Source organism: Loxodonta africana, chromosome 1 (assembly GCF_030014295.1).
Source record: "Loxodonta africana isolate mLoxAfr1 chromosome 1, mLoxAfr1.hap2, whole genome shotgun sequence".
NCBI classification, from domain to species: Eukaryota; Metazoa; Chordata; class Mammalia; order Proboscidea; family Elephantidae; genus Loxodonta; species Loxodonta africana.
In genome coordinates, this window is record NC_087342.1 from 69,507,591 (window position 1) to 69,535,441 (window position 27,851).

Sequence of the window (27,851 nt, forward strand, 5' to 3'; positions counted from 1 at the left end):
GGATTCCTCTATACCAACAAAAAGAACATGGAAGAGGAAATCACCAAATCAATGCCATTTACAGTAGCCCCCAAGAAGATGAAATACTTAGGAATAAATCTTACCAGAGATATAAAAGATCTATACAAAGAAAACTACAGTACACTTCTGCAAGAAACCAAAAGAGACTTACATAAGTGGAAAAACATACCTTGCTCATGGATAGGAAGACTTAACATAAAAATGTCTATTCTACCAAAAGTGATCTATACATTTAATGCAATTCCGATCCAGATCCCAACAACATTCTTTAATGAGATGGAGAAACAAATCACCAACTTCATATGGAAGGGAGAGAGGCCCCAGATAAATAAGGCATTACTGAAAAAGAACAACAAAGTGGGAGGCCTTACTTTACCTGATTTTAGAACCTATTATACCATCACAGCAGTCAAAACAGCCTGGTACTGGTACAACAACAGATACATAGACCAATGGAACAGAATTGAGAATCCAGACATAAATCCACCCACATATGAGCAGCTGATATTTGACAAAGGCCCCAAAACAGTTAAATGGGGAAAAGACAGTCTTTTTAACAAATGGTGCTGGCATAACTGGATATCCATCTGCAAAAAAATGAAACAAGACCCATACCTCACTCCATGCACAAAAACGAGCTCAAAATGGATCGAAGACCTAAATATAAAATCTAAAACAATAAAGATCATGGAAAAAAAATAGAGACAATGTTAGGAGCACTAATACATGGCATAAACAGTACATAAAACATTATTAAGAATGCAGAAGAAAAACTAGATAACTGGGAGCTCCTAAAAATCAAACACCTATGCACATCCAAAGACTTCACCAAAAGCATAAAAAGACTACCTACAGACTGAGAAAAAGTTTTTAGCTATGACATTTCTGATCAGCGCCTTATCTCTAAAAGCTACATGATACTGCAAAAACTTAACTACAAAAAGACAAATAACCCAATTAAGAGATGGGCAAAAGATGTGAATAGATACTTCACTAGAGAAGACATTCAGGTAGCTAACAGATACATAAGAAAATGTTCATGATCATTAGCCTTTAGAGAAATGCAGATCAAAACTATAATGAGATTTCATCTCACTCCAACAAGGCTGGCATTAATCCAAAAAACACAATAAATGTTGGAGAGGCTGCGGAGAGACTGGGACACTTATACACTGCTGGTAGGAATGTAAAATGGTACAACCGCTTTGGAAATCAATTTGGCGCTTCCTTATATAGCTAGAAATAGAACTATCATACAATCCAGCAATCCCGCCTCGGAATATATCCTAAAGAAATAAGAGCCTTTACACGAACTGATATATGCACACCCATGTTTATTGCAGCACTGTTTACAATAGCAAAAACATGGTAGCAACCAAGGTGCCCATCAACGGATGAATGGATAAATAAACTATGGTATATTCACACAATGGAATACTACGCATTGATAAAGAACAGTGAGGGATCTGTGAAACATTTCATAACATGGAGGAATCTGGAAGGCATTATGCTGAGTGAAATTAGTTGCAAAAGAACAAATATTAGATGAGACCACTATTGTAAGAACTTGAGAAATAGTTTAAACTGAGAAGAAAACATTCTTTTGTGGTTACAAGAGCGGGGAGGGAGAGAAGGCGGAAGGGAGTATTCACTAATTAGTAGATAAGAACTACTTTAGATGAAGGGAAAGACAACACACAATACAGGGGAGGTCAGCAAAATTGGACTAAACCAAAAGCAAAGAAGTATCCTGAATAAACTGAATGCTTCAAAGGCCACCATAGCAGGGGCAGGGGTTTCGGGACCATGGTTTCAGAGGACATCTAAGTCAATTGGCATAATAAAATCTATTAAGAAAACATTCTGCATCCCACTTTGAAGAGTGGCGTCTGGGGTCTTAAACGCTAGCAAGCAGATATCTAGGATGCATCCATTTGTCTCAACCCACCTGGATCAAAGGAGAATGAAGAACACCAAGAACACAAGGTAATTAGGAGCCCAAGAGACAGAAAGGGACACATGAATCAGAGACTACATCATCCTGGGACCAGAAGAACTAGATGGTGCCTGGCGACAGCCAATGACTGCCCTGACAGGGAACACAGCAGAGAACCCTTGACAGAGCAGGAGAGCAGTGGGATGCAGACCCCAAATTCTCTTAAGATCAGACTTAATGGTCTGAGACTGGAAGGATCCCAGTGGTCATGGCCCCCAGACCTTCTGTTGGCCCAGGACAGGAACCATTCCTGAAGCCAACTCTTCAGACATGGATTGGACTGGACAATGGGTTGGAGAGGGATACTGGTGAGGAGTGAGCTTCTTAGATCAGGTGGGTACTTAAGACCCTGTTGGCATCTCCTGCCTGGAGGGGAGATGAGAGGGTAGAGGGGGTTGCAGCTGGCAAAATGGACAGGAAGAGAGAGAGTGGAGGGAGTGAGCAGGCTGTCTCATTAGAGGGAGAGCAACTGGGAGTATGCAGCAAGGTGTATATAAATTTTTGTGTGAGAGCCTTTCACTTAAAGCACAATAAAAATTATAAAAAGTAAAAAAAAAAAAAAATCCACTCTGGCTAGCCAGTGGGGAGTAAATGGAAAAAAAAAAAAAATGTAGAAAGCAAAGGAGTTTTCCGAGTTACCGCTCTTCAATACAAGATTTTGCCTCATTCATTTCAAATTTGTTTACATATCTCGTATAATTCGAGTCAAAAATTGTATTTCAGATTTTTTCTCCTCGGACTCCAAATCACTTTCCAAGTGACAGTTGGGACACTCGGGAGAAAAGCGTTCGCCCCGCTGCAGTGAAGCACCTCCACCAGAGGCGCCTACACAAATCCTGGGCCTCTGGTTCCTCGGCCGCGAGAACTGACTGCCTCTTAGCGTCGCCCGCTTCCTCCACCCAGGTCCCGGGAGGCCCCAACACTGCCTCCGCACTCCACCATCACTTACCAGGTTTCTGGCTCAGAGAAAGTCTGAGGACGGCTTTCCAAGGCGCTCTCATCCACCGGCGGCTCAAAGTAGGAGTTCAAGGCTCTCTGAAAAGCAAAGGTACAGATATGGAAGCTTGTGCGCTCCGTGGGACAAGGTAACGCGCGGGAAGTGAGAGAGAGCAAGACCGTACTTCCATCTCCCAGTCGTTCTCTGTCAGGTAGCACTGGGCCACGGACGCGTCGCAGCTGGCGACCGAGGCAAACTCGGAACACAGGAGTCGCCGCTTCTTCACCTCGGGCTCTTCCTCTTCCTCAGCCGCCTCGGGCCGGGCCCCCAGACCGCTCCAGTGCTCCATCAGTTCACCGCCCCCTTAGCGCCCCTTCGATCGGCCCGGCTGCAGACGGCCGACTCTGCGCTGGCGCCCGCCGCCAAGGAGCTGACGGATCAACGGTCCGGTGGGAAAACGCGCTCCCCCGTAAGAGGGTAACAAGCCGCGGCTGCGCGGCTGCGCGGCTGAGCGGCTGGGAGCTCTGAGTCCCGGAGAGGCAGGCGGGGACGGAACGGCGCATGCGCTTAGCGTCACAAAGGTCGCAGGACGTCAGAGCTCTGGCCGTGGGGCACCTCGTGAGCTTAGGGGGGCGGCGAGGGCTGTATATTTAAGCTCTTTGCCCTACGTGTCCTTGTTCTTTCGGCGAACTTCTGGGCTTGCCTTCTCTTCTGAGGTTTATTTTTGCCCAAGCCCAGAAACCGGCGAACTGTCCACGATGAGCGGCGTGACAAAGAAGGTCCTGGAGTTACTGAAGGCTGTAAAAGATACACGCACCTTTGACAGAGTTTTGGACAAGGTATCGGAGACAAAACCGCGGTTTCTCATATGAAGGGGAGGCACTGTGCTTGGTATGCGGGAAGCGCTGAATAAACCTCTGTTGCTAGATTCTGCTCTAGTGCGCCTGTAAATTCACCTTTGTAATAATTATTTCTTTAATTGACCGTTTAGTCTGTGCTAGGTCCAGTGAGTAGACTCTCATCTGAAATGTAGGTAGGTTTGGTTATCACTCTGGAGATGAACCCCTCTGTGCTAGCTTCACTGCTAACCAAGACGTTGGCAGTTCAGACTCACCCAGTGGCTCCACGAGAGAAAACCTGGCTTCCTGCTCCCGTAAAGATTACAGCCCGGAGAAACCCCAAAGGACAGTTCTACTCTGTCACATGGGCTCGCTGTGAGTCAAATTAATTAACAGGGCACCTAACAGAAACAACAGAGCTGGAAAAGACTTTAAAGTTCAACTCTTCAACAGGCAAGTCCCTGCCGTGCTCCGGGGAAAAAAGTAAGAGAGAGCCTCCATGTTTAAGAGGCTCTCACAGTCTAGAACACTAGATAGAAGATAAGCAAGTAATTGCAGGAAGGTATGAAAGCCAAGTGCCAGGTAGCGTGGTGGATGGAAGGGGAAAGAGTCGTTTCTGTGTTGTGGGTTGGGAGGTTTTACAAAGCCTTTTTGAGTTGAGTCCTGAAGAAGTGGGAGTTGACCCTTGGAGGAAGAGGGGGTGCATTTCAGAGATCAGCACTTGCTAGGCCTGGAGGTAGATTCATTTGGGGAAGCCGTGAGATAAGGTGCTATAGAGGTAGGCAGGGACCTTGCCCCATTTGCACATGAACTGGCCCAGACTCCTAGTGTCCAGCGTCTTTGTTACTGAGTGAAAACCCCAGAAGTCATTTGGAGCTGTTGCTGCCAAGACTGCTCCCCGAGGGCAAGGAGAAAAGTTATTTTTAAGGAGTTCACAAATAGAGAGTCCATACAAGTTATGTCAACAATATTCTTAATCATACTACACAGGCACAATGGGGTTTACGTGTAACTTCCAAGCAAAAATAGGATTTAAATGCAAAGCTGGTGGGTGGGGGGAGGAAGACCAACGAAAGAAACAGGATTTTTAATGCAACACTGTGGGGGCTGTGTCTCATTCCTTCCATTTGTTTTTGGACATCAGTCATTCAGGACCAGTGTCCATTTTGAACACTGGCTTGGAATCTTGCCTAGCTTGGAATTGTTTGGCATAGTCTCAGGAAGGAGCAAATATTGGACCTCAGCCCTTCGTTATGGCTGCTGACCTCCTGTTGGTTTACAACTATTTACTAAATTAAATATTAAAAGAAAAAGATAATAGTGGCTTTTATGCCCTGTTTATGTGAATGTTTCTCTAAAAGATATATTTTTTAAGATTGCCCTAGCTATTTTCTTCGTACCTTAGGGCCCAGTTGATGTATCTTTGTGAGTCCAGCTCCAGCTGGGTCACGTATTTTATGCTCCAGGACAGGGAATAATGGTTCCGATATTATCTCCTGAATCATTCTTTTCTTTTGATGAGAAATTGGAGATAACACATTGATGATTAATACCTGGACTTAACAGAGCCCCTAGATGGCAGCCATAGCATGCAGTTTAAGCTCATGGTGCTGTTTTCCACTGGAAACCATCTGGTTCTTCACCAGGGTCTTAAGGGCAACGTTCCCATGGATTGCATTGCCAAAGTGAACAAACTCAATGTACATCAACATTTTAGCCTGAGGCTTTTTTAAGTGTATAAGACAATAGAAGATAAGTTTTATTATGCCTAACACTGTCAGGATGCAGACTAAGAATATTATTATTTCTTGCAATAGCGATTTAGCTCATGTATTTATTCTTGATGGTAGCTAAGGAAATAAATCTTGTATTTGTAAGGGTATTATAGTGTGTACCCAAGTAGCTTGTTGTCTAAATCTATGTATATCCTGTATTATTTCTCTTGTGTTATTTTTCTGAATACAAGAAGTACTTGCTACATTACACATTACCCTTTCTTGGGCTAAAAAAATCTAAGGCTGTTTTGTTATGTCACCTTGTCTAATGAGGTCAGAGATTGCTGTTGTGTTTTTATCTCATTAGCAACTTAATCTGTTATTTTTCCCATAATGATTGATAAATTTCTGTAAGATTTTTTCAATTTAACTATACCATAATTGGAATTAAAGCTACCAGCCCCACCCTGAGTATTGGACTAATGGGTTTCTTTTGACTCTCGTTTTATAATGTGTAACAATTTAACATTAGCTTTTCAGTATTTACAGGCATCTTTACTATGAATATCTAAAGGTAATCTTAAAATTCTCTAAGTGAGTTGCCCCAGCATTCACCAGGAATCTAAACTAGAGATTGCCCACATAAACTTACTGTCAGTTGGAAAGTAATCATTTAAACTAGTATAGTTGGATCCATCACACAAAAACGTATATCCATAAACCAAAAACCAAATCCGCTGCTGTTGAGTTGATTCCGACTCATAGTGACCCTATAGGGCAGAGTAGAACTGCCCCATAGAGTTTCCAAGGAGCACCTGATGGATTCGAGCTGCTGACCTTTTGGGTAGTAGCCGTAGCACTTAACCACTATGTCACCAGAGTTTCCATATACTTAAAAAAAAAAAACCATTGCCATTGAGTTGATTCCAACTCATAGTGACCCTAAAGGACAGAGTAGAACTGCCCCGTTAGGTTTCCAAGGAGCACCTGGTGGATCAAACTGACCACCTTTTGGTTAGCAACCATACCTCTTAACCACTACACCACCAGCATTTCCCATAAAAGGTTTAGACTGTTGCAAAACTCAATAGCCCATACATTTCCATTGCCCCGGTAGTGCAAACAGTTTAGCACTTGGCAGCTTACTGAAAGATCAGTGGTTCAAACCCACCCAAGAAGCTCCGTAGGAAAAAGACTGGTGATCTGCTTCCATAAAAATTATAGGCAAGAGAGGTGGGGCCAAGATGGCGAAGTAGTCAGATGCTTCTGGTCATCCCTCTTACAACAAAGACCTGAAAAAACAAGTGAAACGATTATATATGACAAGCTAGGAGCCCTGAAGATCAAAGGCAAAGTTAGAAAATGGACTGAGCAACAGGGTGTGGGAGGGACAGTTCAGAAGTGGCGAGGAATTGCCGGACCTGAATCGCCAGGAACCGTCAGGCACCATTCCCAGGAGCGACCACGGCAGGGCTGGTGGTAGTGTTCCAGATGCAGTTTCCTGAGGGAGAGACGGTGAGCCACACAGCCTACTCACAACTCTGGAACCAGAGAAGAACGACACCCTCAGCAAAAGCTAAGTACTTGCATTCATTTTACCATGCCCCTAGCCTCCAAGCTGGCTTCAGTGGCTGTTGATTTCCCTGGGCCTGAGATAGGTCCTGCTGCGTGCCCTGAGCCATTTTCCCGGCCTTGGAGAAGGAATACATTCACAATTCGGGGAAAAGATAATCTGCCCGCTCTGCTAAGCTGGGGAGCTCAGGACAGAAGCGGCTCCTGTCCAGGCACAAATGGTCCACAGACTTTGAATACCTTTCACCCCTGCATGGACCTGTGTGGGCCCATTTCAGGAGACTAGGCCCTTGTTGGCAGACGGCAACTGTTTAAGCTGTGCATGGAGAGGTGGGTGTTTGATGTTTGACACCGTTTTGCCTATTAAACAGGGTCCTCATCTACCCACATCAGGGACCTAAGGACTGGTGGCTCCACACAGGTCACCTAGCCACCCACAACAGGGGTCCAAGGATAAGTGGTACCTCCCAGTCCTTACAACCAAAAGCATTGGGTGCCCATGATCCAGCTGCAGAACCCACCCACCTGTGCGCTCTAGGGAACGGGGACGTGCTTTCCTCACAGACGCTCGGGGGATGGTTGTCAGTCCCCTGCTTTGCTCAGAGCATGACACCCTGCTGCAACCAGATACCGATATGTACACCAATCACCCTGCCCCTCTAAGACTATAGGACAGAGCCTGTACCACATACTTGATGACCAACCCCCTGGACACCTGAGCCAAATCCCTACAAGAAAAGTGAATGGATTCCTAGGCTCATATACCTGGTAACAGCTTTAGCCATCTGGTGACAGGATGTTAGAGCTTCAAAGGCAGCCTATTTGGGCATAGCAAAACAAAACAAAGCAAGAAGCTAGGATACAGTAAGTAAACAAAATGAACTAATACTTATAGGTGGTCCAGAGACAATAGTCAGTATCAAATCACATAAAGAAGCAGACCGTGATCCCTTCAACAAGCTCTCAAAACACAGAATCAAGGAATCTTCTGGATGAAGGTGTCTTCCTGGAATTACCAGATGCAGAATACAAAAGATTAATATACAGAACTCTTCAAGACATCAGGAACGAGATCAGGCAAAACGGAAAACACACAGCTAAAGCTAAGGAACACACAGATAAAGCAGTTGAGGAAATTAAAAAGGTTATTCAAGAACATAATGAAAAATTTAATAGGCTGCTAGAATCCGTAGAGAGACAACGATCAGAAATTCTGAAGATTAACAATAAAATTACAGAATTAGACAACTGAATCGAAAGTCAGAGGAGCAGAATTGAGCAAGTGGAAGGCAGAGTTAGAGACTGAAGATAAAGCACTTGGCACCAATATATTCAAAGAAAAATCAGGTAAAAGAATTTAAAAAATGAAGAAACCCTAAGCATCATGTGGTACTCTATCAGGAGAAATAACCTACGAGTGATTGGAGTACCAGAACAGGAAGGGATAACAGAAAATACAGAGAGAATTGTTGAAGATTTGTTGGCAGAAAACTTCCCTGATATCATGAAAGATGAGAAGATATCTATCCAAGATGCTTATCAAACTCCAAATAAGGTAGATCTCAAAAGAAAGTCACCAAGGCATATTATAATCAAACTTGCCAAAACCAAAGATAAAGAGAGAATTTTAAGAGTGAGTAGGGATAAATGAAAACTTACCTACAAAAAAAAAAAAAAACCTACAAAGGAGAGTCAATAAAAAATAAGCTCAGACTACTTGGCAGAAACCAGGCAGGCAAGAAGGCAATGGGATGACTTATGTAAAGCATTGAAGGAAAAAAATTGCCAGTCAAGAGTCATATATCCAGCAAAACTGCCTCTCAAATATGAAGACAAAATTAGGACGTTTCCAGAAAAATTACGGCCAAGGAAACCCTGTGGAGCAGTTCTACTCTGTCACATGGGGTCACTATGAGTCGAAAATGATTCAGCCACTGTCATGGATTGAATTATGTCCTCCCCCCCGACCCAAAAAAAAAATGTGTGTTATCAGTTTGGCTGGGCTGTGATTCTTGGTATTGTGTGATTTTCCTCTGTGTTGTAAATCCTGCCTTTATGATGTTAATGAGGGAGGATGGGACTCAATCTACAAGACTGGATTGTGTCTTAAGGCCATCTCTTGAGATAAAAAAGTGAGCAGAGAGACAGGGGAGCCTCGTACCACAAAGAAAGCAGTGTTGGGAGCAGAGCACATCCTTTGGACCCAGGGTCTCTGTGAGAAGAAGCTCCTAGTCTGGGGGAAGACTGATGAGAAGACTGACAGAGAGAGAAAGCCTTCGCCTGGAGCTGATGTCCTCAGTTTGTACTTTTAGCCTACTTTACTGTGAAGAAATAAATTTATCTTTGTTAAAGCCATCTATTTGTGGTATTTTTGTTGTAGCAGCACTAGATGACTTAGACAACCATCTAACAACAGTGATCCATACATCTAGTTGTAGACATGGTTCCTTTTCTATTACTGTAAATTTTAAGGGTGATTTTGCTTCCCAGAGGACATTTGGCAATATCTCAAGGCATTTTTTATTGTCACAACTGAGGAGGGGGGTGGTACTAGCCTCTGAAGGGTAGAGACCAGGTATGCTGCTAAAGATCCTACAATGCACAGGGCAGCACCCCTCAACAAGGAATTATCAGGCCCAAATGTCAATAGTGCTGCGGTTGAAAAACGCTGACCTAGACCAGTTTCTTAATCACTTACCTGTACTGGGTCAAAACTAGGTAAATTGCTACTTTCTTATTTTTTTTTTATTTTTTGAAACTTAGAGGCATGTCTTTTCCTTGGTCTTTGAATTGTTTGTTGAAAACATGGGACCTGCACATGACTTAGCACAGAATGGAATGTGGCCTTTCTCTAAATTCCTGTTTAACAATTTTTTATATTAAACTCTCTTTGTTAAAATAACTGGTATGGTTTTTGACTTCTCACTGGACCCCGACTGAGCAAATTATATTAAGCTGATTATTTGTCCCTCTGAGTATTTAAGTTTCTGACACCAGAGATTTTTGAAGGCAAAAAATGCCTATTTTAAAATGCAAGATTTTTAGATGCAAGAATATTGTTAAAATGCTAAATTGGGGATTGTAGAAATGGCAAATGTTCTGTTACCTATATAGTTACCATCAAAAAAATTATTCAAAAAGAGCTAAATTGCAGTAAGGATATAAGTGGTCTCCCAGAAACACTTATACTCTTATCTCATTGCCTCTGTAAAGATAGAAGGGATAATGTTCCTGAAAGTAGGAAGGAAGTGAAAACGTGCAGTGTTTAATATTGCTCCAAGTCTGCCGCATTACCCAGGCGGCAGTGGCCTTAATGGCTGACTAAATACCACCTCACCAAAACAGAGCTGCATTTTCTTCTTGGTTGTATGAGACAGTTCTATCCTGAGTGCTAATCTCTGACAGATTTTTTTTGTGATTTTTTTTTTGAAAGTCAACCAATCAAGTCAAATAACACTTTAAAATTGACTCATAATATTCCAAAAGGAGTTTTGTTTTTTGATCAGGTGTTTTGACTTAGCATGTGAGCCATGGTAGGAATCTGTTGAATGATGGTGACTTTCTATTTCACCAAAATAATCTGTTGAAGGGGACACTTTGCAATCAGACTTGGTACAGATGTCAAGTCAATCCGTGTAATCTTACTTGAGAGCGTTAGTTAGCCTGTTCTTTTTTAAAACCTCTGTTTACTGGTGTTTATTAACAACCACAAAACCTATCTTTTATAAAACACTCATACATAAAAACTAACACTTAAACGTCCTGCTCTTACCACGAAGATCAGTTTCGAAATGTCAGTAAGCTAAATTCCGTGGGGCTACAAACAGATAACAACCACGGTTCTTTGCCCTCTAAACCAGTTGCTGTCAAGTACGTTCCAATACGTGGTGCCCCGTATGTGTCCAAATAGAACTGTGCTCCACAAGATTTTCAATAGCTGGCTTTTTGGAAGTAGATTATCAGGCCTTTCTTTTGAGGCACTCTGGATGGACTCAAACCTCCGGCCTTTTGATTAGCAGCCAAGCACATTAACTTTTTGTACCACCAGGGACCCTTGCCCTTTAGGACAGGGGTCCCTATGCTGAGAACAGTCCCATAAGATGCTCTGTGAGAAAAAAAATTGTTCATGATTAAGTAAATTTAGGAAACATTGCACCTTGTATCCACTTTACCTATTAAAACTATTAAGTACTGCAGTAAAATTAAATGTTCAACTTTATCATGTTTAAGTGACTTGCCAGTGGAACTTCTTTATCCCACAATAATGCATGTGAAGGGACACACACTTTGGAATCTCAAGTGACAGGCACTGAAATTACCATGTGGAATCCAGAAAGCATAGAAACAAGGGAGTCCAGAAGTGAGGTAAAATAGTATTGTCATCCTTATGGAAATGAGAGACGAAGATGTATATATAAGTGAATGAGATGTCTTAAGAGGACGAACACAGACTAGAGAGAAGTGGTAAGGATTTAGGATTGAATCTTGAGGACATGTGGAGATGAGAGAAGAGGAACCTGTGGAGATAGAAATGTTAGAAACATAAGAATAGACCTTATACTTAATAGAAGAACTTTGAGGTTATGTATTAACCATAAAAGGGCAATGATATGGTTTAAAATTTGTCAATTTATAGATGTGGTACAGTGAATTACTATGGTCCTTCTAGCCATAGTCTTTGTGACTCCATGCAATGATTAGGTAGGACTGTGCAAATAAGGTGCTTGTGGCTCACCAAGGAGATTGGACAGCTTGCTAATAATGCAAATAAGGTTCTTGGGGCCCTTGTAGTGGTGGGACCATGCAAGTAAGGTACATAGAACTCTTAACAAGTGGACTGGTCAATTTTGCCATCCCACTATGCTTAAAAGAGCCAATATCACAGAAGTTGAGGGGGAGACCTCCATACCATCCAGAAGAAGAGCTACAAGTAGAGCACGTAGTTTGGACCCAGAGTCCCTATGCTGAGAAACTTTTAGACCCAGGAGACAGAGAGAGAGCTGTAACACTGGATACAGCACAAGACAGACAGAAGTGGTGGCAGAGAAATGGCAGAAGCAGAGCCAGGAGACCAGCATGAAATGGCAGGATGTGCTTCCCAACCCATGGAGTAAGGTGTTTACAGAGGGTGTGCTGACCCACAGAGTGAGAGAACTGAGCGCCTTTAGGCAGAAGGCTTCCTGGAGGAGTGGAGTACCTCCGGGCATTTGTCAGCAGAGCTAGGCTTGTGGGGTGCCCCCAGGCACTTACTGGTAGACCTAAAGAGCTTTCTAACACTTGTCCTATAGGGTCGCTATGAGTCGGAATCGACTTGATGGCACTGGGGTGGGCAGGGCCTAAGCAGATCAGAGGTTGGGCCGAGGGCCAGAGAGACGCCTGCCTGCAATCACAGCTAAGAAGAGGCTGTCCTGATCAAAGAACTGTTTCCTGAGTCGTTCCTGATCCTGAATGGTAACCTGTTACTTCCTGAATACAGCAAAAATCCAAAACCCATTGCCATTGAGTTGATTCCAACTCATAGTGACCCTATAAGAATAGAACTGCCCCATAGGGTTTCCAAGGTGGCTGGTGGATTCGAACTGCTGACTTTTTGGTTAGCAGCTGAACACTTAACCACTGGTGCCAGGGCTCACTAATACACCTACTCCTCACTTATCAACTATTTTGTTATCCAGTATTTCGCTTTTATGACAATAGTAAAAAATCTATTATTTGACTATTTTGTGAATTAACGGTATACATCTGGCAGTAGTGAACGGCAAGGTGCGAAGTGAGAGTAATGCTGACTGTGATGGTTAAGGCTATGTGTCATCTTGGCTGGGCCATGAGCCTCAGTGGTTTGGCAGTTATGTAATGATGTATGTTGGCCATTTTGTAACGATGTAGTCATTCTCCATTTTTGTGATCTGTTGTGCTCATCCTCCATTTTCACATAACGCCAATTTTCGCGTAGTGACCCGGTCTTTGGAACCTAACCATGTCGATAAGCGAGGAGTGGGCGTGAACCCCATAACTGTGAGTATGGTCTGTGAGTTCTGTGTGGTCATTGCAATCAATTATCAAACCCAGCAGAGAAGTAGAGAATGCCATGCGAGGAACAGCTGGTATTAGAATTGGTAAAAAGGTTGGAGGGTGGAGGTATGTCTGACTTCATAGGAATCAGCTTTGGGCTGTTGATGCTGGTAATAATTCTCTCTCCTTTCCCTTGTGAACTTAGACAGGGAAGTCAGATGCCTCCACCATGCCACTTTTACAATATATTTTTTATCATTATTGGCCATTGAAATTGTCTAGGCACAAGAAAATAACAAGGGAAGGTTTGTTCAGAGTTATGTACAAAAATGTTCATTGTGGCATTATTTATAGTATCAAAAATGAGACATAACCCCTGGATGTCCAACCATAGGAGAGCTGGTAAAAGAAATCACAGAGGCTCCATGTGAAGGAGCCCTGTACAAACGTAAGAGTCATGTCTTTAAAAAAGATTTACCAAAGTAGGAGCATGTCATTAAATTATGTGTTATATATAACTTTATAAAATTAACTTTTTGTTGTATTTGTTTTTAAAAACATTTATACTTCTGTGTGTTTCAAAAAAAAAAAAAACAAAACCCGTTGCCATTGAGTCGTATGTGTTAGGCACTATGAACTCTGCAAACAGGAACTCATCCTTTTATAGCAAAAGATGTAATAAAAATCGAAAGACAGTAGTCTGGAAAAGAATCTCACCATATGACTAGGTATTAAAATCTAATAAGGTAAGAAGAGCTATAAAGACAATCTAATGGGTAAACCCAAATGCGTTGCTGTCAAGTCTATTCCAACTCATAGCGACCCTGTAGGACAGAGTTGAACTGCCCCATAGGGTTTCCAGAGAGCACCTGGTGGATTCGAACTGCCAACCTTTTGGTTAGCAGCCAAGCTCTTAACCATTGCACCACCAAGGCTCCATCTAATAGGTAAGTGGGCACAAAAGATGTAAACAGACTGTTCACCGAAAACGAAATGCAGACAGCTCTTAAGCATAAAAGGATGCTTAGTTTTTTTAGTATTGATGTTAGTCTAAACCCACTGCCATCGATGTTAGTCTGGCTAAGGAAAATTAAAACCATGAGACACCATGCTTTTCCCATCAGATAGTAAAAATTAAGAGTTGTGGCATGCCCTTAAGTCGATTCCAACTCATAGCGATCTTGTAGGACAGAGTTGAACTGCCCGTATAATGACAGGGTTAAACTGCCCATTAGGATTTGCCTAGGCTGTAATCTTTATGGGAGCAGATCACTGGGTTTTTTTTTTTTCCTGGAGCTGCTGATGGGTTCGAATTGCCTACCTTTCAGTTAACAACCAAATACTTAACCAATGCGTCTCCAAGGCCGCTCCTTAAAAATTCAGAGTAGTAATATGCATTATTGACAAAGAATGAGGCAATATGAGGCAAGGAAACCCTGGTGGCGTAGCGGTTAAGTGCTACGGCTACTAACCAAGAGGTCAGCAGTTCAGATCCACCAGGTGCTCCTTGGAAACTTTTGGCGGCAGTTCTACTCAGTCCTGTAGGGTCGCTGTGAGTCAGAATCGACTCGACAGCAATGGGTTTGGGTTATCTTAGTAGTCCTTTTGTTCAAGTTCTGATTTTTGTGAAGGCCTCAGAAAGTTACAATCTGAGAGCTTCAATAGAAAAATTTATCTGTTAAAAAAGTTAACATAACACTACATAAAAGCAGTGTAATTTTTACTCACCCGCCCTAGAAGTTCCAGGAATTTCTGTCATAGTGTTCCTCAGTGAATATATTATTTAAACTTCTTCGTTACTCTTTGGTTTGTGGCTTTATCCTTTGACAGCTAAGCTATTGCTCTGGCCTTGGATCACCATGTTTGTGTTTTAGCCAGGTGCTACCCTGTCCTGGGAATTATTGTATATTCAGGTTCTAGATTCCAAACTGGCCCAGCTCCATGTGTTCCCCTTGAGAGGAATGAGGAAGGCTCCTTCTCTCTTAGTCCCACTTTTCCAGGTTTAAGGCAGCAGAGAACCTGCATGTGAGAGAGATCTTGCCAGTACAGTTAATGTAGTAGAGACCTTCATAGCACCCACCCTTATAGGCATTCAGGAATGAATCAACATAATCTGCCGTATACCAGTTTTGGGGAAAAAAATAGTGATTGCTGTTATTCTTTCACAGCACATCTCTGACCACCATTCCAACAAACGAGTAGAGTTTTACACAACAGAGAATCCCTGATGGAGCAGGAGAACAGTGGGATGCAGATTTCAAAATTGTCATAAAAAGACCAGGCTTAATGGTCTGACTGAGATAGAGGGACCCTGGAGATCATGGTCCCCAGACTCTTTGTTAGCCCAAGACTGGAACTATTCCCGAAGCCAACTCTTCAGACAGGGATTGGACTGAACTATAAGACAGATAATGATAATGATACTAGTGAGGAGTGAGCTTCTTGGCTTAAGTAGACACATGAGACTATTTGGGCAGCTCTTGTCTGGAGGTGAGATGAGAAGGAAGAGGGGACAGGAGCTGGTTGAATGGACACAGGAATACAGGGTGGAGAGGAGGAATGTGCTGTCATGAAGGGGAGAGCAGCTAGGAGTACAAACATAGCAAGGTGTGTATAACTTTTTATATGAGAGACTGACTTCATTTGTAAACTTTCACTTAAAGCACAATAAATAAATAAATTTATTTTTAAAAAAGTGAACTGTTACATAAGCTGGTTATATCTTCGTGGAATATTTATTTACATTCTTCCTTGCCAACCCCTACAACTTTGTTTTTCCTCCCTTGGTACTTTTTTGCCAACTCTTGTTATTTTTAGCCCTCTTACATAACTTCCGCTGGTTTATACACTTTTCAAGGATTGTGACATCTTCCTCACGTCTGGATTTTCTGCCCTTGCCCCTAGTTGCCCTCCATTTTCACGTTTATCCTTCAAAGACCTTTTCAGGTGGCACCCACTGTGCCTGAGAAGCCTTCTTTGGCATCCTGAAATCTCTTCCTCTGTTCCACTTCTATACATTGTCTTACTTTTGCTATACAACTTCTCGTATATAGTTGAAAATATCTGTTAATTTGTCTTCTTTCTTCAAACAGAGAGCTCTTTGGGAGCAAGTCCACAGTGCATATTTTAAAACATTTATCAAATTGCACTGCAGTGCCTAGTGGAAGGTGCCTAGTCAAATGCCTTTCACATAGAAGGTTCTCCCTATGGTTTGGTTCGTCAGTCGCTGAAGCCACTAAATGTCGCTCATATAGTTACGGAATGCAGTCTGGTTGACCTTCAGGTTTGAAGGAATTCACTCATACAACAAACATTTGAGTGCCTACTATGTGCCAGGCACCATACTAGGCACTGGGAATAGACCAATGAATAAAACTGGCAAAAATCCCTGCACTCATGTAACATATTTTAGTGGGGGTAAGTCAAAACATCAAACAAAATAAGGCAGAGATACTGTTGGGGCAGGAGAGTTAAAATTTCTCTCCTAACGTGTGTATTGCGGGGTTTTGTTTGAAAGTTCAGTTTTAAATAATGTGACCTGGAAAGGTGTCACCAAAAAAGTGACATTTCTGTAAAGATCTGAGCAAGTCCTGGGTTTCAAAGGGGAAGAATGTTCCAGGGATGGAATGGCAAATGTGAAGGCCCTGAGATCGGATCACGCGCAGTGTTTGAGGAATATCCAGGCAGCTGGCGTGCCTGCAGCACACAGGAAGCCAGCAGGGGGCAAGCTGCAGGAGATGAGATCAGAGCATGTATGACGCCGCCCTAAGTCATTTTGAAGACTTAGCCTTTTGCTCTGAGTGAAATAGGGACTCCAGTAGAGGCTTTAGAGCAGAAGAGAAACATAATTTGATTTATATTTTTAAAGGAGCACTCTTGCTGAAATTGAGACTAGACATAAGGGAGGCAAGGGCAGAAGTAGGGAGCCAAGTTTGGAGGCAACTATAATAACGCAGGAGAGAAGTGATGGTGGCATGGACCAGCGTGAGTGCGTAATGGGTAATGGTTGGGGGCTAGGGAAGTGATTGGGATTCTAGATATGTTTGAAGATAGAAGTGGCAGGATTTGCTGATGGGTTGGATAGTGAGGTATGAGAGAAAAAGGAGGGATGACCCTAGGGTTTTTGGTAATTTTATATATTGCGCTTTATGCCTTTTATCTGTCCTAATTGGTCAGGACTGGCATCATTTATTAGTTTTGTCACTCCTTTCTCTACAGAGTTGCTTTATATCACATACATCTTGAGCACTAAAATTAGAGGACTTTGCTGTTTCTCTGTTAGCTGGAGCCCAGACACTACCAGTCAGGTACGCGGGGGTGTGCTCAGAAAGGAAGTCAGCCACGGAGAAGGCAGGGTATCTGATAGGGTCATATTAGCAAAACCTGTTGCCCTGAGTCCATCTTGACTCAGCAGCCGTATAGGACAGAGTAGAACTGTCCCACAGGGACCCAAGGCTGGAATCGTTACAGAAGCAGACTGCTACATCTTTCTCCCTTGGAGCAGCTGGGGAGTTCGAACCACCTACCTTTCAGTTAGCAACCGAACACTTTAACCACTGCACCACCAGGGCTCCTTCAGCATCCCGTGAGCCTTCAGAAAAGCACCTGGGTATTCAGAGTTTGTTCGAGCCTTTAAAACTATCAGAACAAAAGTTCTGATAGCAAGGAGAAAAACAGGTGGACAGAGGTCGTTTGCACAGTTTTGGTACTTTCAGTAATAACATTTACTGAGGACTCTGAGTCAGACATTATACTAACATTTTACCCACATTATCTCATTTAACCCTCACGACAATCCTGAGGTAGGTACTATTATCCCCATTTTACACAAAAGAAAATCAAAGCTTACCTTTCTCAAGGTCTTATGGCTACTAAACCCACTGCCATCAATTCAATTCTGACTCAGTGACTTTATAGGGCAGAGTAGAACTGCCTCATAGGGTTTCCAAAGAGCAGCTGGTGGATTCAAACTGCCAACCTTTTGGTTAGCAGCCATAGCTCTTAACCACTGTACCACCAGGGCTCCAAATAAGTGGGGTCTAAATCCAAGTTGTCTGCTCCAAACGCCATCTGTTAACCAGTGAGACAGTATAGTGCCTAAGTTTAGAAAACTTGTCCTATATCCTTCTGAGTGAGTCTGATACTAAGTGTGGCCTTTGGTAGTCTAGTGAGTCTGAATGATTAATAGACCCTGAGATTCCTGGTGGGCATTGCAAAGGAGACTGAGCCAGCAAAGGAGACTGGAGTGACTAGAGGTATAGGAGAATATGGGGTCATGGGAGGTAAGGGCAGGCCAGAAAATGATCATGATGTCACAGAATGCTGAGAGGTCAAATGAGAGAAGGGCTGAAAAGTGCCCATTCATTGTGCTTGGCAGTAGAAACTGTTTCTGTTGAGCAATTTTAAGAAAATCCATGCCAAACTATTCAAAACAAACTTTCAGTCTGATGATGGTTGTGATCTAGGGTCACAAGTTTGGTAAGGATGACAATTAAAATATTTTGAGCACTTATGATATACCAGGCCTTGTTCTAACTAATTTGAATTTTAATCTTTACACAAACCCTGAGGGCAGTGCTATTATTATCTCTATTTTACAGATAAGGAAACTGAGACACAGAGAAGAATCTTGCCAATTCTGGCTCCAGAGCCAGTGCTGTTAACCACTGAGCTATAATGTTGTTAGCTGCCATCAAGTTGGTCCCAGCACATGGCTATCCCATGCACAACAGAATGAAATCCTGCCTGGTCCTACACTATCCCCATGATCTGTTGTGGGTCAGACTGTTGTGATCCATAGAGTTTTCATTGGCTGATTTTTGGAGGTAGGTCGCCAGGCATTTCTTCCTAGTCTGTCTTAGTCTGAAGGCTCCATTGAAAGCTGTTCAGCATCATAGCAGCACACAGGCCTCCACTGACAGATGGGTAGTGGCTGTGCGTGAGGCACACTGGGCAGAAATCGACCTTGGTCTTTCGCATGGAAGGCAAGAATTCTATTATTGAACCACTGATGCCCCCACCTGTATAATTATACTGCTAAGAATATACATTTTGTGATTGAACAATATGATTGGACCATCGTTCTTTGATAAGCGTGCACCCTTTTATGGCCTTTAATGTAACTTTCATCTGTTCTTTGCCCCCCCATCACACTGCCACCTCCTGTGTTCTTACTCTCTTTACCTAATTTCCTGCTTATCTACAGCTACAGTTGTACCTTGTCCTCAGACCCACTCCTGGCATCTGCATAACACACGTGAAGTCAGTAGAGTCATTGGGGCAAATTGCTTGGAAACAGCCTCTTTGACAAATAGACACACATAGAAAATTCTCATCGACTAAATACCGTCTGTCCTCCTCTGTGCTTTTGTGTGTATGTATGGTCTATCGTATGTAAATGTGCCACACTCCTGTCCTTTAGACCCACTGCAAGCATGCACCCTTCCTGAGACAGAGACACACGTTTCTTCTTCTGTATAGTAGAGGCAGTGGGGGGTAGGAGAAGCTGCACCCATCAGCAGCAGTCACAGTGATGGTGGTGATTTTAAAGACGAGAATGATCTGAAACGTCAAAGCCTAAGGAAAATTCTGAGATCTGGACAGAGCTTCACATTAGGGACTGTCTCCTTCTCTGCTGTTGATTACTAGGTCTCCCTTTTGTCTTTGAAGAAGCCTGGGTAGAACAGTGGTTAAGCGCTCGACTGCTAACCAAAAGGTTTGCAGTTCAAACCCACCAGCCACCCCAAGGGAGAAAGGTGCGGTAGTCTGCTTTTGTAGAGATTTACAGCCTTAGAAACCCTATGGGGTAATTCTACTCTGTCCTATAGAGTCGAAATTGACTCAACGGCAATGAGTTTTTGGTTTGGTGGTACAGTGGTTAGGCACTCAACTGCTGACCAAAATGTGGGCAGTTTGAACCCACCCTCCACTCAGCAGGAGAAAAATGTGTCAGTCTGCTTCTGTAAAGATCACACCTTTGGAAACTATGGGGCAGTTCTACTCTGCCCTATAAGGTTGCTATGAGTCAGAATGGACTGGATGGCAATGGGTAAGGCAACAAAGATAATGATGAAGCTACATCCTACCCAACTTCCCAGAGCTAATGGATAGTCTGGTGGGGAAAGGGACCAGTGGAGAGCTAACCTCTACAGATAATGGGGCTAGGGGAAGAACATTATTAGAAAACAAAACTCAGTCCCAGTCAAAATCTGGGCTGTAGGGTGCATACTTGTTTATTTAGTTAACAATAACTCACTCTGTGTTAGAGACCACGCTGCATGCTTTCCAGCCATTGTCTCAGTGCTCACGAGTCTACTATCATCTCCATTCACAGATGAGAGAACAGCTAGTCCAGGTTCGACTCAGAGTTCTCGGGTACAGCATGAGAAAATCACATCCCCTCATCTCACCTGCTCCGCGGTAGACAGCTGGGTCAATCTGGGCAGTCCTAGATAGAGGTGGCTAAAGATGATCCTGATTCACCAGTTGTCTGGTGAGAAGATGGGTGGGGAGCCTCTTATGTTGCCGTGGAGCCAGAAATATACCTGCCATGGTCCCCAGCAACATGGAGAACTGCCCAGATATGTTCCATTAACAAATTCTTGCAGGTTAGCAAGAACTTTTATGGCTCAGCCCTATCTGACACAACAGGCTCCTCAGTTTCCAAGGAGCAGCTGGTGGACTTGAACTGTTAGCCTTTTGGTTAACAGCTGAATGCTTAGCCACGGTGCCACCAGGCCTCCTTAAAGAGCTTGTTTCTACCTGGTTTCAACCAGGGACCTCTTGCGTGTAAGGTGAACATGCTAACCCCTACACAATGGAAACTACCACTTGTTGCCTTAATTCCTTTATTTTACATAGGGAGGCAAGAATGAACAATGCATCAAAACATTTCTCTTGCTATATCAGGCTGACCAGTACAAAATTTTCCCTATTCCAACATTGTATACCTCTATTCTAGCCTTATATAATTAGCATGGCCTTGGCCTTTCTAATTGGAGAGAACAACCACCACAAAAAAAAAAAAAAAAGGGATGTCATAGAAAATCAACATTGATGTTTATTTTACTTTTTGACATCTGAACCAAAGTTAGATAATCAAATAGAATTTGAAGTACTGACTTCTGCTAAACACACAGTGCCTTAAACCTATACTAAACTACCTTTGGTGCTATGAGGCTGTCATATTAATTGCTGAACTGCCTGGCCTCCTTCCTCATCTTCATCTGGCTAAGTCCTGTCCTTCAGGACTCAGATGTCATTCTCCAGGAAGCCTTTCCGAATGCCTCTCCCCTCAAAACATATCCTTTTAAGTTAGGTATCCTTACTGCAGGAATCCCTGGGTGTTGCAAACACCTAACGTGCTCAGCTGCTAACGGAAAGGTTGGGAGGTTTGAGTCTACACAGAGGAGCCTGGGAAGGAAGCCCTGGTGACCTCCTTCTGAAAAATCAGCTGTTGGAAAACCTCTGCGGAGCCCAGTTCTACCCTGACACACATGGGATCGCCTGAGTTGGCATCGATGCTGGCAACTGGTTTTTTATTCTTGAGGCCTGTATTTATCCTACCTGCAGTCCTTCCTTTTATTGTGGTAGTTCACGTGTTTGTCTCTTCTTTAGACTGAGAGCCCCCTAAAAGCAGGGATTAGATATTATTCACCTTTATACTGTCAATGTGTGCTATATAGAAAGGAAATGCCAGAATAAGGCAATTTTACAATTTTTCCTGCTTGGTGTATATGATTAGTTTATGAGGACATCTTGTGGCTAGATCATTTATTGCTATAAACAGGCTCAATCCAATTCTACCATTTATTTTCTTTGACTTACCTGTTGAGCAAAACATGACATCTGATGACATCATTTAGGAAAGCTTATATTGTGTGATTCTGTTTCTGTCGTATTTCAGGGCCTTCTAGGTGAAAAGCTGCAAAGCCACCAAAGCTTTAGTTGGTAACACTCTCAAATGTCTCTCTGGTGGAAAGACCCAGAAAGGTCACTCTATATTTTTATAGTTAGTGATTAGGGAAACTTGAAGGTAGATAGACCTAGACTAAATCTGAGTTCCGTTAGACCTTGTGTGACCTTGTGAATAAACCATTCTGAATTTAAGTTATCTGCAAAATAGAAGTTATCCCTTATTTACAGGTCTTTCTTTCTTTTTTTTTTTTTTAGTTACTTGGAATTGTTTATTACAAAGTCATTTAAAAAATGATTCTGCTTGTAAAAACTTGGGAAGACCAAAATTAAAGCTACAGTGGGTTAACAGATCAGTGATCAGCTGGCTTTATTGTGCAGAACAGTGGGGGTTAGCAAGAACTACCACCACTTTTCCTTGAATATTCCCACTTTACATAAGGGTCAGTTTCTTTTCTAGGGAGGTTGATGACTTACTTGAATTTCTGAATCAACTTTTTAGGAGAGATTCCCAGTTTAATCCAATGATAGTTCTTGACGGCTGTCCGGGCTTTTCTGACACCACAGAATGAATGTTAAAAATTCTCTTTTCTTTTTTGTTACATTAGGTTACTTTTATCTCTTATGCTCCTGGGAAAGTGATTTGTGAAATGAAAGTGGAAGAAGAGCATACCAATCAACTGGGCACTCTGCACGGTGGTTTGACAGCCACCCTAATAGATAACATATCGACGCTGGCTCTGATATGCACAGGAAATGGACTGCCTGGAGTCAGTGTCGATCTGAACATATCGTATGTATCCAAACGGTACCCCAAACAACTTTCTAAAATGTGATAAGTCATTTCGAACAACTGAGATGAAACACATTTGTAACGTAAATAAAGCATGAGATTTGCTTAGCTGGTCATCTTTAAGTGTAGCTGTAGATATGCCCTAAAACGTTAAATGGCCTTAAAATCTGTAACTAGAGCAACTAAATTCTGAGTACTAAACCAAATCTGTTGCATCGAGTCAGGCCTGACCCATGGTGACCCTACAGGACAGAGTAGAACTGCTCCATAGGGTTCCCAAGGCCGTAATCTTTTCGGAAGCAGATTTCATCTTTGACCCACGGAGTGGCTGACAGGTTCGAACCTCCGACCTTTTGGTTAGAAGCTGAGCACTTTAACCACTGTACCACCAGGGCCCCTTGATTTCCAAGTACAGTATGTGTAACACATTCCAAAAAGCAAATGTCCAACTTCCAATATGTATACTAACGGGGAGATCATCACGAACTCGCAGCCGGTAATCGTTTCCTACAGTCCTTAAAAGCGTCACTTGTCCAAATGTCGTATGACGGTTGTATGGAGTCCATATACTTACAGAACATGTTTATAGACTATAATTCAAAGAAAGTTGGAGAAAGCTTCACATGCACATTGTAATCTTGTTGTAACAAGGCAAACACAAGTGTCCAGTCTTAAGAACAGACTGCAATCCTGGCTCTTTCCCTGAGACTTTGCAGATGGTTTCTGTAGGTTTATACCATGTCATCAGGGAACGGTACTCCAGACGTCAGGCTGTCACTCGCTGTTTTGAAAGTGCCGGCAAGGGTCAAACTTTTCCAAAATGTAAAAAAATTCAAATTCCAACATGAACAAGTATGGTTCCCAGTCCCATTCCTAAAGAGTACGGGGCTCAGGGCTTTAGTTGCAAGACAATTGATTTTTCTATCTAAACAACGGGAAAATATATTTACTGGGGGGACAGGCAGGGGTTAGGGTGAAAGAGTCAATGTTATGAGACATGAGGGCAACGGAAATGTATAGGTTATTGAGTTTTTCAACAGTCTAAACCTTTTATGGGAAACCATGGCGGCATAGCGGTTAAGAACTACGGCTGCTTATAAAAAGCTCAGCAGTTCAAATCCACCAGGCGCTCCTTGGAAATTCTATGGGGCAGTTCTACTCTGTCCTATAGTGTTGCTATGAGTCAGAATTGACTTGATGGCAACAGGTTTGTTTGTTTTTTTGAAACCTTTTATGAGACTATGAAGCATTCAGTCCCCTCTTTAAGGGAAATAAATTAAATTGAGGGCTCAGTAAGCAAGCCACAGGACAAGATGCAGATAAATGCTCTTTTGAAATTAAGATTACAAAAAAGAAAAGTTCGCTATGTTACTGATGAGTATATTCAGCACTCCTTGTTTTATTCCACATCTTGGGTTAAGACCAGTTGATGACTCCACTTTTCCTTAAGCACCTCTAACGAGAACAGAGAGAGATCTTCAAACCTAGCACTGTGTTTCATGATGTTCTATGATATTGCTGCTTTCACAACCCTAAAGGATTTTTAATGAATCAAGCATAGGTGTAGCTTTTCGAAGTATGTGTTGCCAAAAGCTTTGGCCACTATCATAGCTCTCTTAGCTTCAACAATTGATTCACTAGAATGGAAACTAGGACTTAGTCTCGAAGATTTACCATAGGTATTTCAAAAGTAAATTAAGAAGCTTCAGTGAATGAACACCTTATGATTCACTCTTTGTACTACCACTGACACGGTGCCAAACTTACTCCATCCCCACACCTTATGTTCTAGATTACACAGACTAAAGACGTCTGTCAGACTATGACTTAGAGAAGATAATGCTAGGATAGGAATATTGTTTGTTGTTGTTAGTTGCCGTTGAGTATATTCTGAGATATAGCGACCCCATGTGTGCAGAGTAGAGCTGCTGCATAGGGTTTTCAAGGCCATGACCTTCCAGAAGCAGATCATCGCCAGGCCTGTCTTCCGAGGTGCCTCTGAATGAGTTTGAACTTCCAACCTTTTGGTTAGTAGCTAAATGCTTAACTGAGCCAGGATAGGAATACTGTTGGGAAAACGCCAGCTTCTGAATTTTCCACATTTAATATTTGTACATCTATAGCACTAGGGGTTGCTTGTCTCCTCCTCCGCCTGGTTTCATTTAAGTTAATGGCCTATTGCCAAAATTCTTGATTTATGAGACAGATTTTGGGGAAATAATGAAAACTTGGTAAATTGTTACTAAACATGCCATTTTGATTTCTTTAAATTGAGGTACACAAATTCAAACTAGCCTCTGTTCTCTCTAGCAATAAAGTCCCAACTTCCTTACGCCTTCTAGCCACAAACACTGAAACCCTGTCATCTTAACAAAAATACATATTTTTTTTAAAAGTTCCCTGCTTTATAAAAAGCAGGAATAATGAATGGTAAGGAAATTATTTACAACATTCTTTTAAACAGCCCTCATGCTACAGAGTCTTTAGTGGAGTCAGCTGAATTAAAGACAATTTAATGATTATAAGTGGGAAGGAAGTGTCTCTCAAAAAATACGTATATATAATTCATCATCACAGTTGTAGGGACCCCATATTAATTCCTCCATAGTTCTTACATTGTCATTTTAGAGTTGAGTAAATTCTACATATTGATATGGTGCACTGTAGATACCAAGCAATACTTCAACTTAGAAATTAAACAGATTAGAGGAAAACTTGAAGAATTCTTTCAGTGGCCCCAAATAACTATGAAATAGGGAACTTGAAAAAAAGGCAAGGAAACCCCTTCCGGTATTTATGGGAAAAGAAACTTGTTTGTGGATAAGGAATAGGTGAATAAGATTTGATAGGCCAGGAAGCTTAACTGATATTCTTAAGCTGTGTTTAGGAGTAATGTAATATAGGAAGGCTGTTTTGAGATGTATGCAACTTTCCCTTTTAAAAATTATAAGCCTTTAACTATATTTAATTTTGTTTCCTTTCAAGGTACATGTCACCTGCTAAAATGGGAGAAGATATACTGATTACAGCATATGTTCTGAAGCAAGGGAAAACACTTGCCTTTGCCTCTGTGGATTTGACCAACAAGGCCACAGGAAAATTAATCGCACAAGGCAGACACACAAAACACGTGGGAAGCTGAGATTAGCAGTCTGACCTAAAGAAACCCAACAATGAATATCAGTGCAAATTTGATTTCAAATTCTCAAAATAAAGTAGCACAACGAGAAAAAATAGCTAAGAAACTTTTTCTCTGGGGAAAGACATTAGAGACCAAGTAGAGTAGGTGGTCCTATGTTTTTTCATTTTAAGCCTCTTCAATTTTATGTTTTAATCATGTGTACATTACATGGATTAAAAAATTCTTACCTCAAAGTGTTCTATAAATTTAAGTAAAGCAAAAAAGCTAGCAGGGCCACCGCCACCTTGTGATAAGATTACTTTCAAACTAAAGTCCAGTGAAGTCTTGATACGTGGTACGGGTATGGGTGGAACTTAAAGACGTTATGCTAATTGAAATAAGCCAATCAGAAAAGGATAAATACTGTATGACATCAGTTACCTACATAAAAAGACAAGGCAAATGTACAGAGATCAAAGCTTATTAGTGGTTACGAGGGATTGGAGGGAGGGGAAAGGGGCCATAGATGATAATGGAAAAATCTCATTAAGGGTAGGGTTGCACTGCTGAATAATTGCTGTCAATAAATTGTGTGCTTGTAAAAAGGTGAACTGGCAAAAGTTGTATGATACCCCCCATACACCTTTTGAACTCACTATTGAGGTTGCTACTGAGGTTCACCCTTCAGCCAAAGATTAGACAGATCCATAAAACAAGCAATAATACACGTAGCTCAACTGTGTATATGAGACTAAGTGGGCACACCAGCCTAGGGGCAAGGACGAGAAGGCAGGAGGGGACAGGAAAGCTGGACGAATGGAAAACAGGGAACCCAAGGTCGAAAATGGGAGAGTGTTGACATGTCACAGGGTCGGCAACCTATGTCACAAAACAATGCGTGTATCAATTGTTTGAGAAACTATTTTGCCCTGTAAACCCTCATCTATTGCACAATTTTTAAGAAAAAGTTGTATGATATATTTACAACAATAACAACAAAGAGTAGCTGCTGGGGCTACTTGTGTACAACCAAACACTTCATGGGATTTGGTTCCTTGGTTTGGAGGTTTAGGGTCATGGTTTCATGGGACATACCAGTTAATTGGCCTAAAAATTTTTAGTGCTTCTGTTTAACCTCCTAGTTGGTTGAGTAGTGCCTGAGGTCTTAAAATCTTGCAAGCAGCCATCCAAAGGAACAGCAGTTGGTCTCTATTCATCTGGAGCAATAGAGGAAGGAAGAGAGGCAGGAATAGGAGGATATAGAATGTGTGGCTAATTGCCTCCATGAACAACTGCCTCCTTTGCCATGAGACCAGGAGAACTGCATGGTGCCCAGCTACCGTTAATGAACATTTTGATCTGAGGTTCCAGAGAAGAATCCTGATGAAAAGGGAGAAAATGCAGAACAGAATTTCAAATTCTCATAGATTCTAGACTTCCTGGATCCATGGATGCCAGAAAAACGCTTGAAACAATTACCCTGATAACCTTTAAACCTTCAACAAAAGTATGCCCTAAAATCATCTTAAAACCAAACAGTAGTTTAGGTTAACTATAAAAAATGTCTGCCGGTCACTTGAGAGTGTGTCGGCAACTCTTGTCTGGAGGGGGGATGGGAGGATAGAGAGAGAGGGAAACTGGCAAAATTGTCACGAAAGGAGAGACTGAAAGGGTTGACTCAATAGGGGGAGAGCAAGTGGAAGTACGGAGTAAGATGTATGTAAACTTATATGTGACAGACTGATTGGATTTGTAAATGTTCACTTGAAGCTTAATAAAAGTTAATTAAAAAAAGATCCAAAAAAAAAAAAATGTCTGCCTTGAGCATTCTGCTTTTAAGAACCATCTACAAGGGATCAAATTGACAACAGCAACCAGAAAAATTAGACAGGAAACTTGGGGGGGGGGGGGGCAGTGAATCTGTTAATGAGG

At 42.2% G+C, this 27,851-nt stretch overlaps 2 protein-coding genes across 3 annotated transcripts in view; one reads left to right on the top strand and one right to left on the bottom strand.

The window, feature by feature from the left end:
* Nucleotides 1–3,426, bottom strand: part of TDP2 (tyrosyl-DNA phosphodiesterase 2) — a 33,450-nt gene extending 30,024 nt beyond the window's left edge. For both annotated transcript variants that reach the window (XM_010596184.3, XM_003416476.4), the window contains exons 1-2: nt 3,139–3,426; nt 2,967–3,052 (exon numbers count right to left, since the gene is read on the bottom strand). In XM_010596184.3, coding sequence (XP_010594486.1) covers nt 2,967–3,052; nt 3,139–3,303 — 251 coding nt within the window. In that variant the 5' untranslated portion in view covers nt 3,304–3,426. The remainder of the gene's footprint in view (nt 1–2,966; nt 3,053–3,138) is intronic.
* Nucleotides 3,427–3,453: 27 nt separating this feature from the next.
* On the top strand, nt 3,454–26,530 carry ACOT13 (acyl-CoA thioesterase 13). The gene is made up of 3 exons (XM_003416475.4): nt 3,454–3,793; nt 22,614–22,798; nt 25,784–26,530. The coding sequence occupies exons 1-3, from the start codon at nt 3,713–3,715 to the stop codon at nt 25,938–25,940; spliced, it is 423 nt and encodes a 140-aa protein (XP_003416523.1). The 5' UTR covers nt 3,454–3,712; the 3' UTR covers nt 25,941–26,530.
* Nucleotides 26,531–27,851: the final 1,321 nt, after the last annotated feature.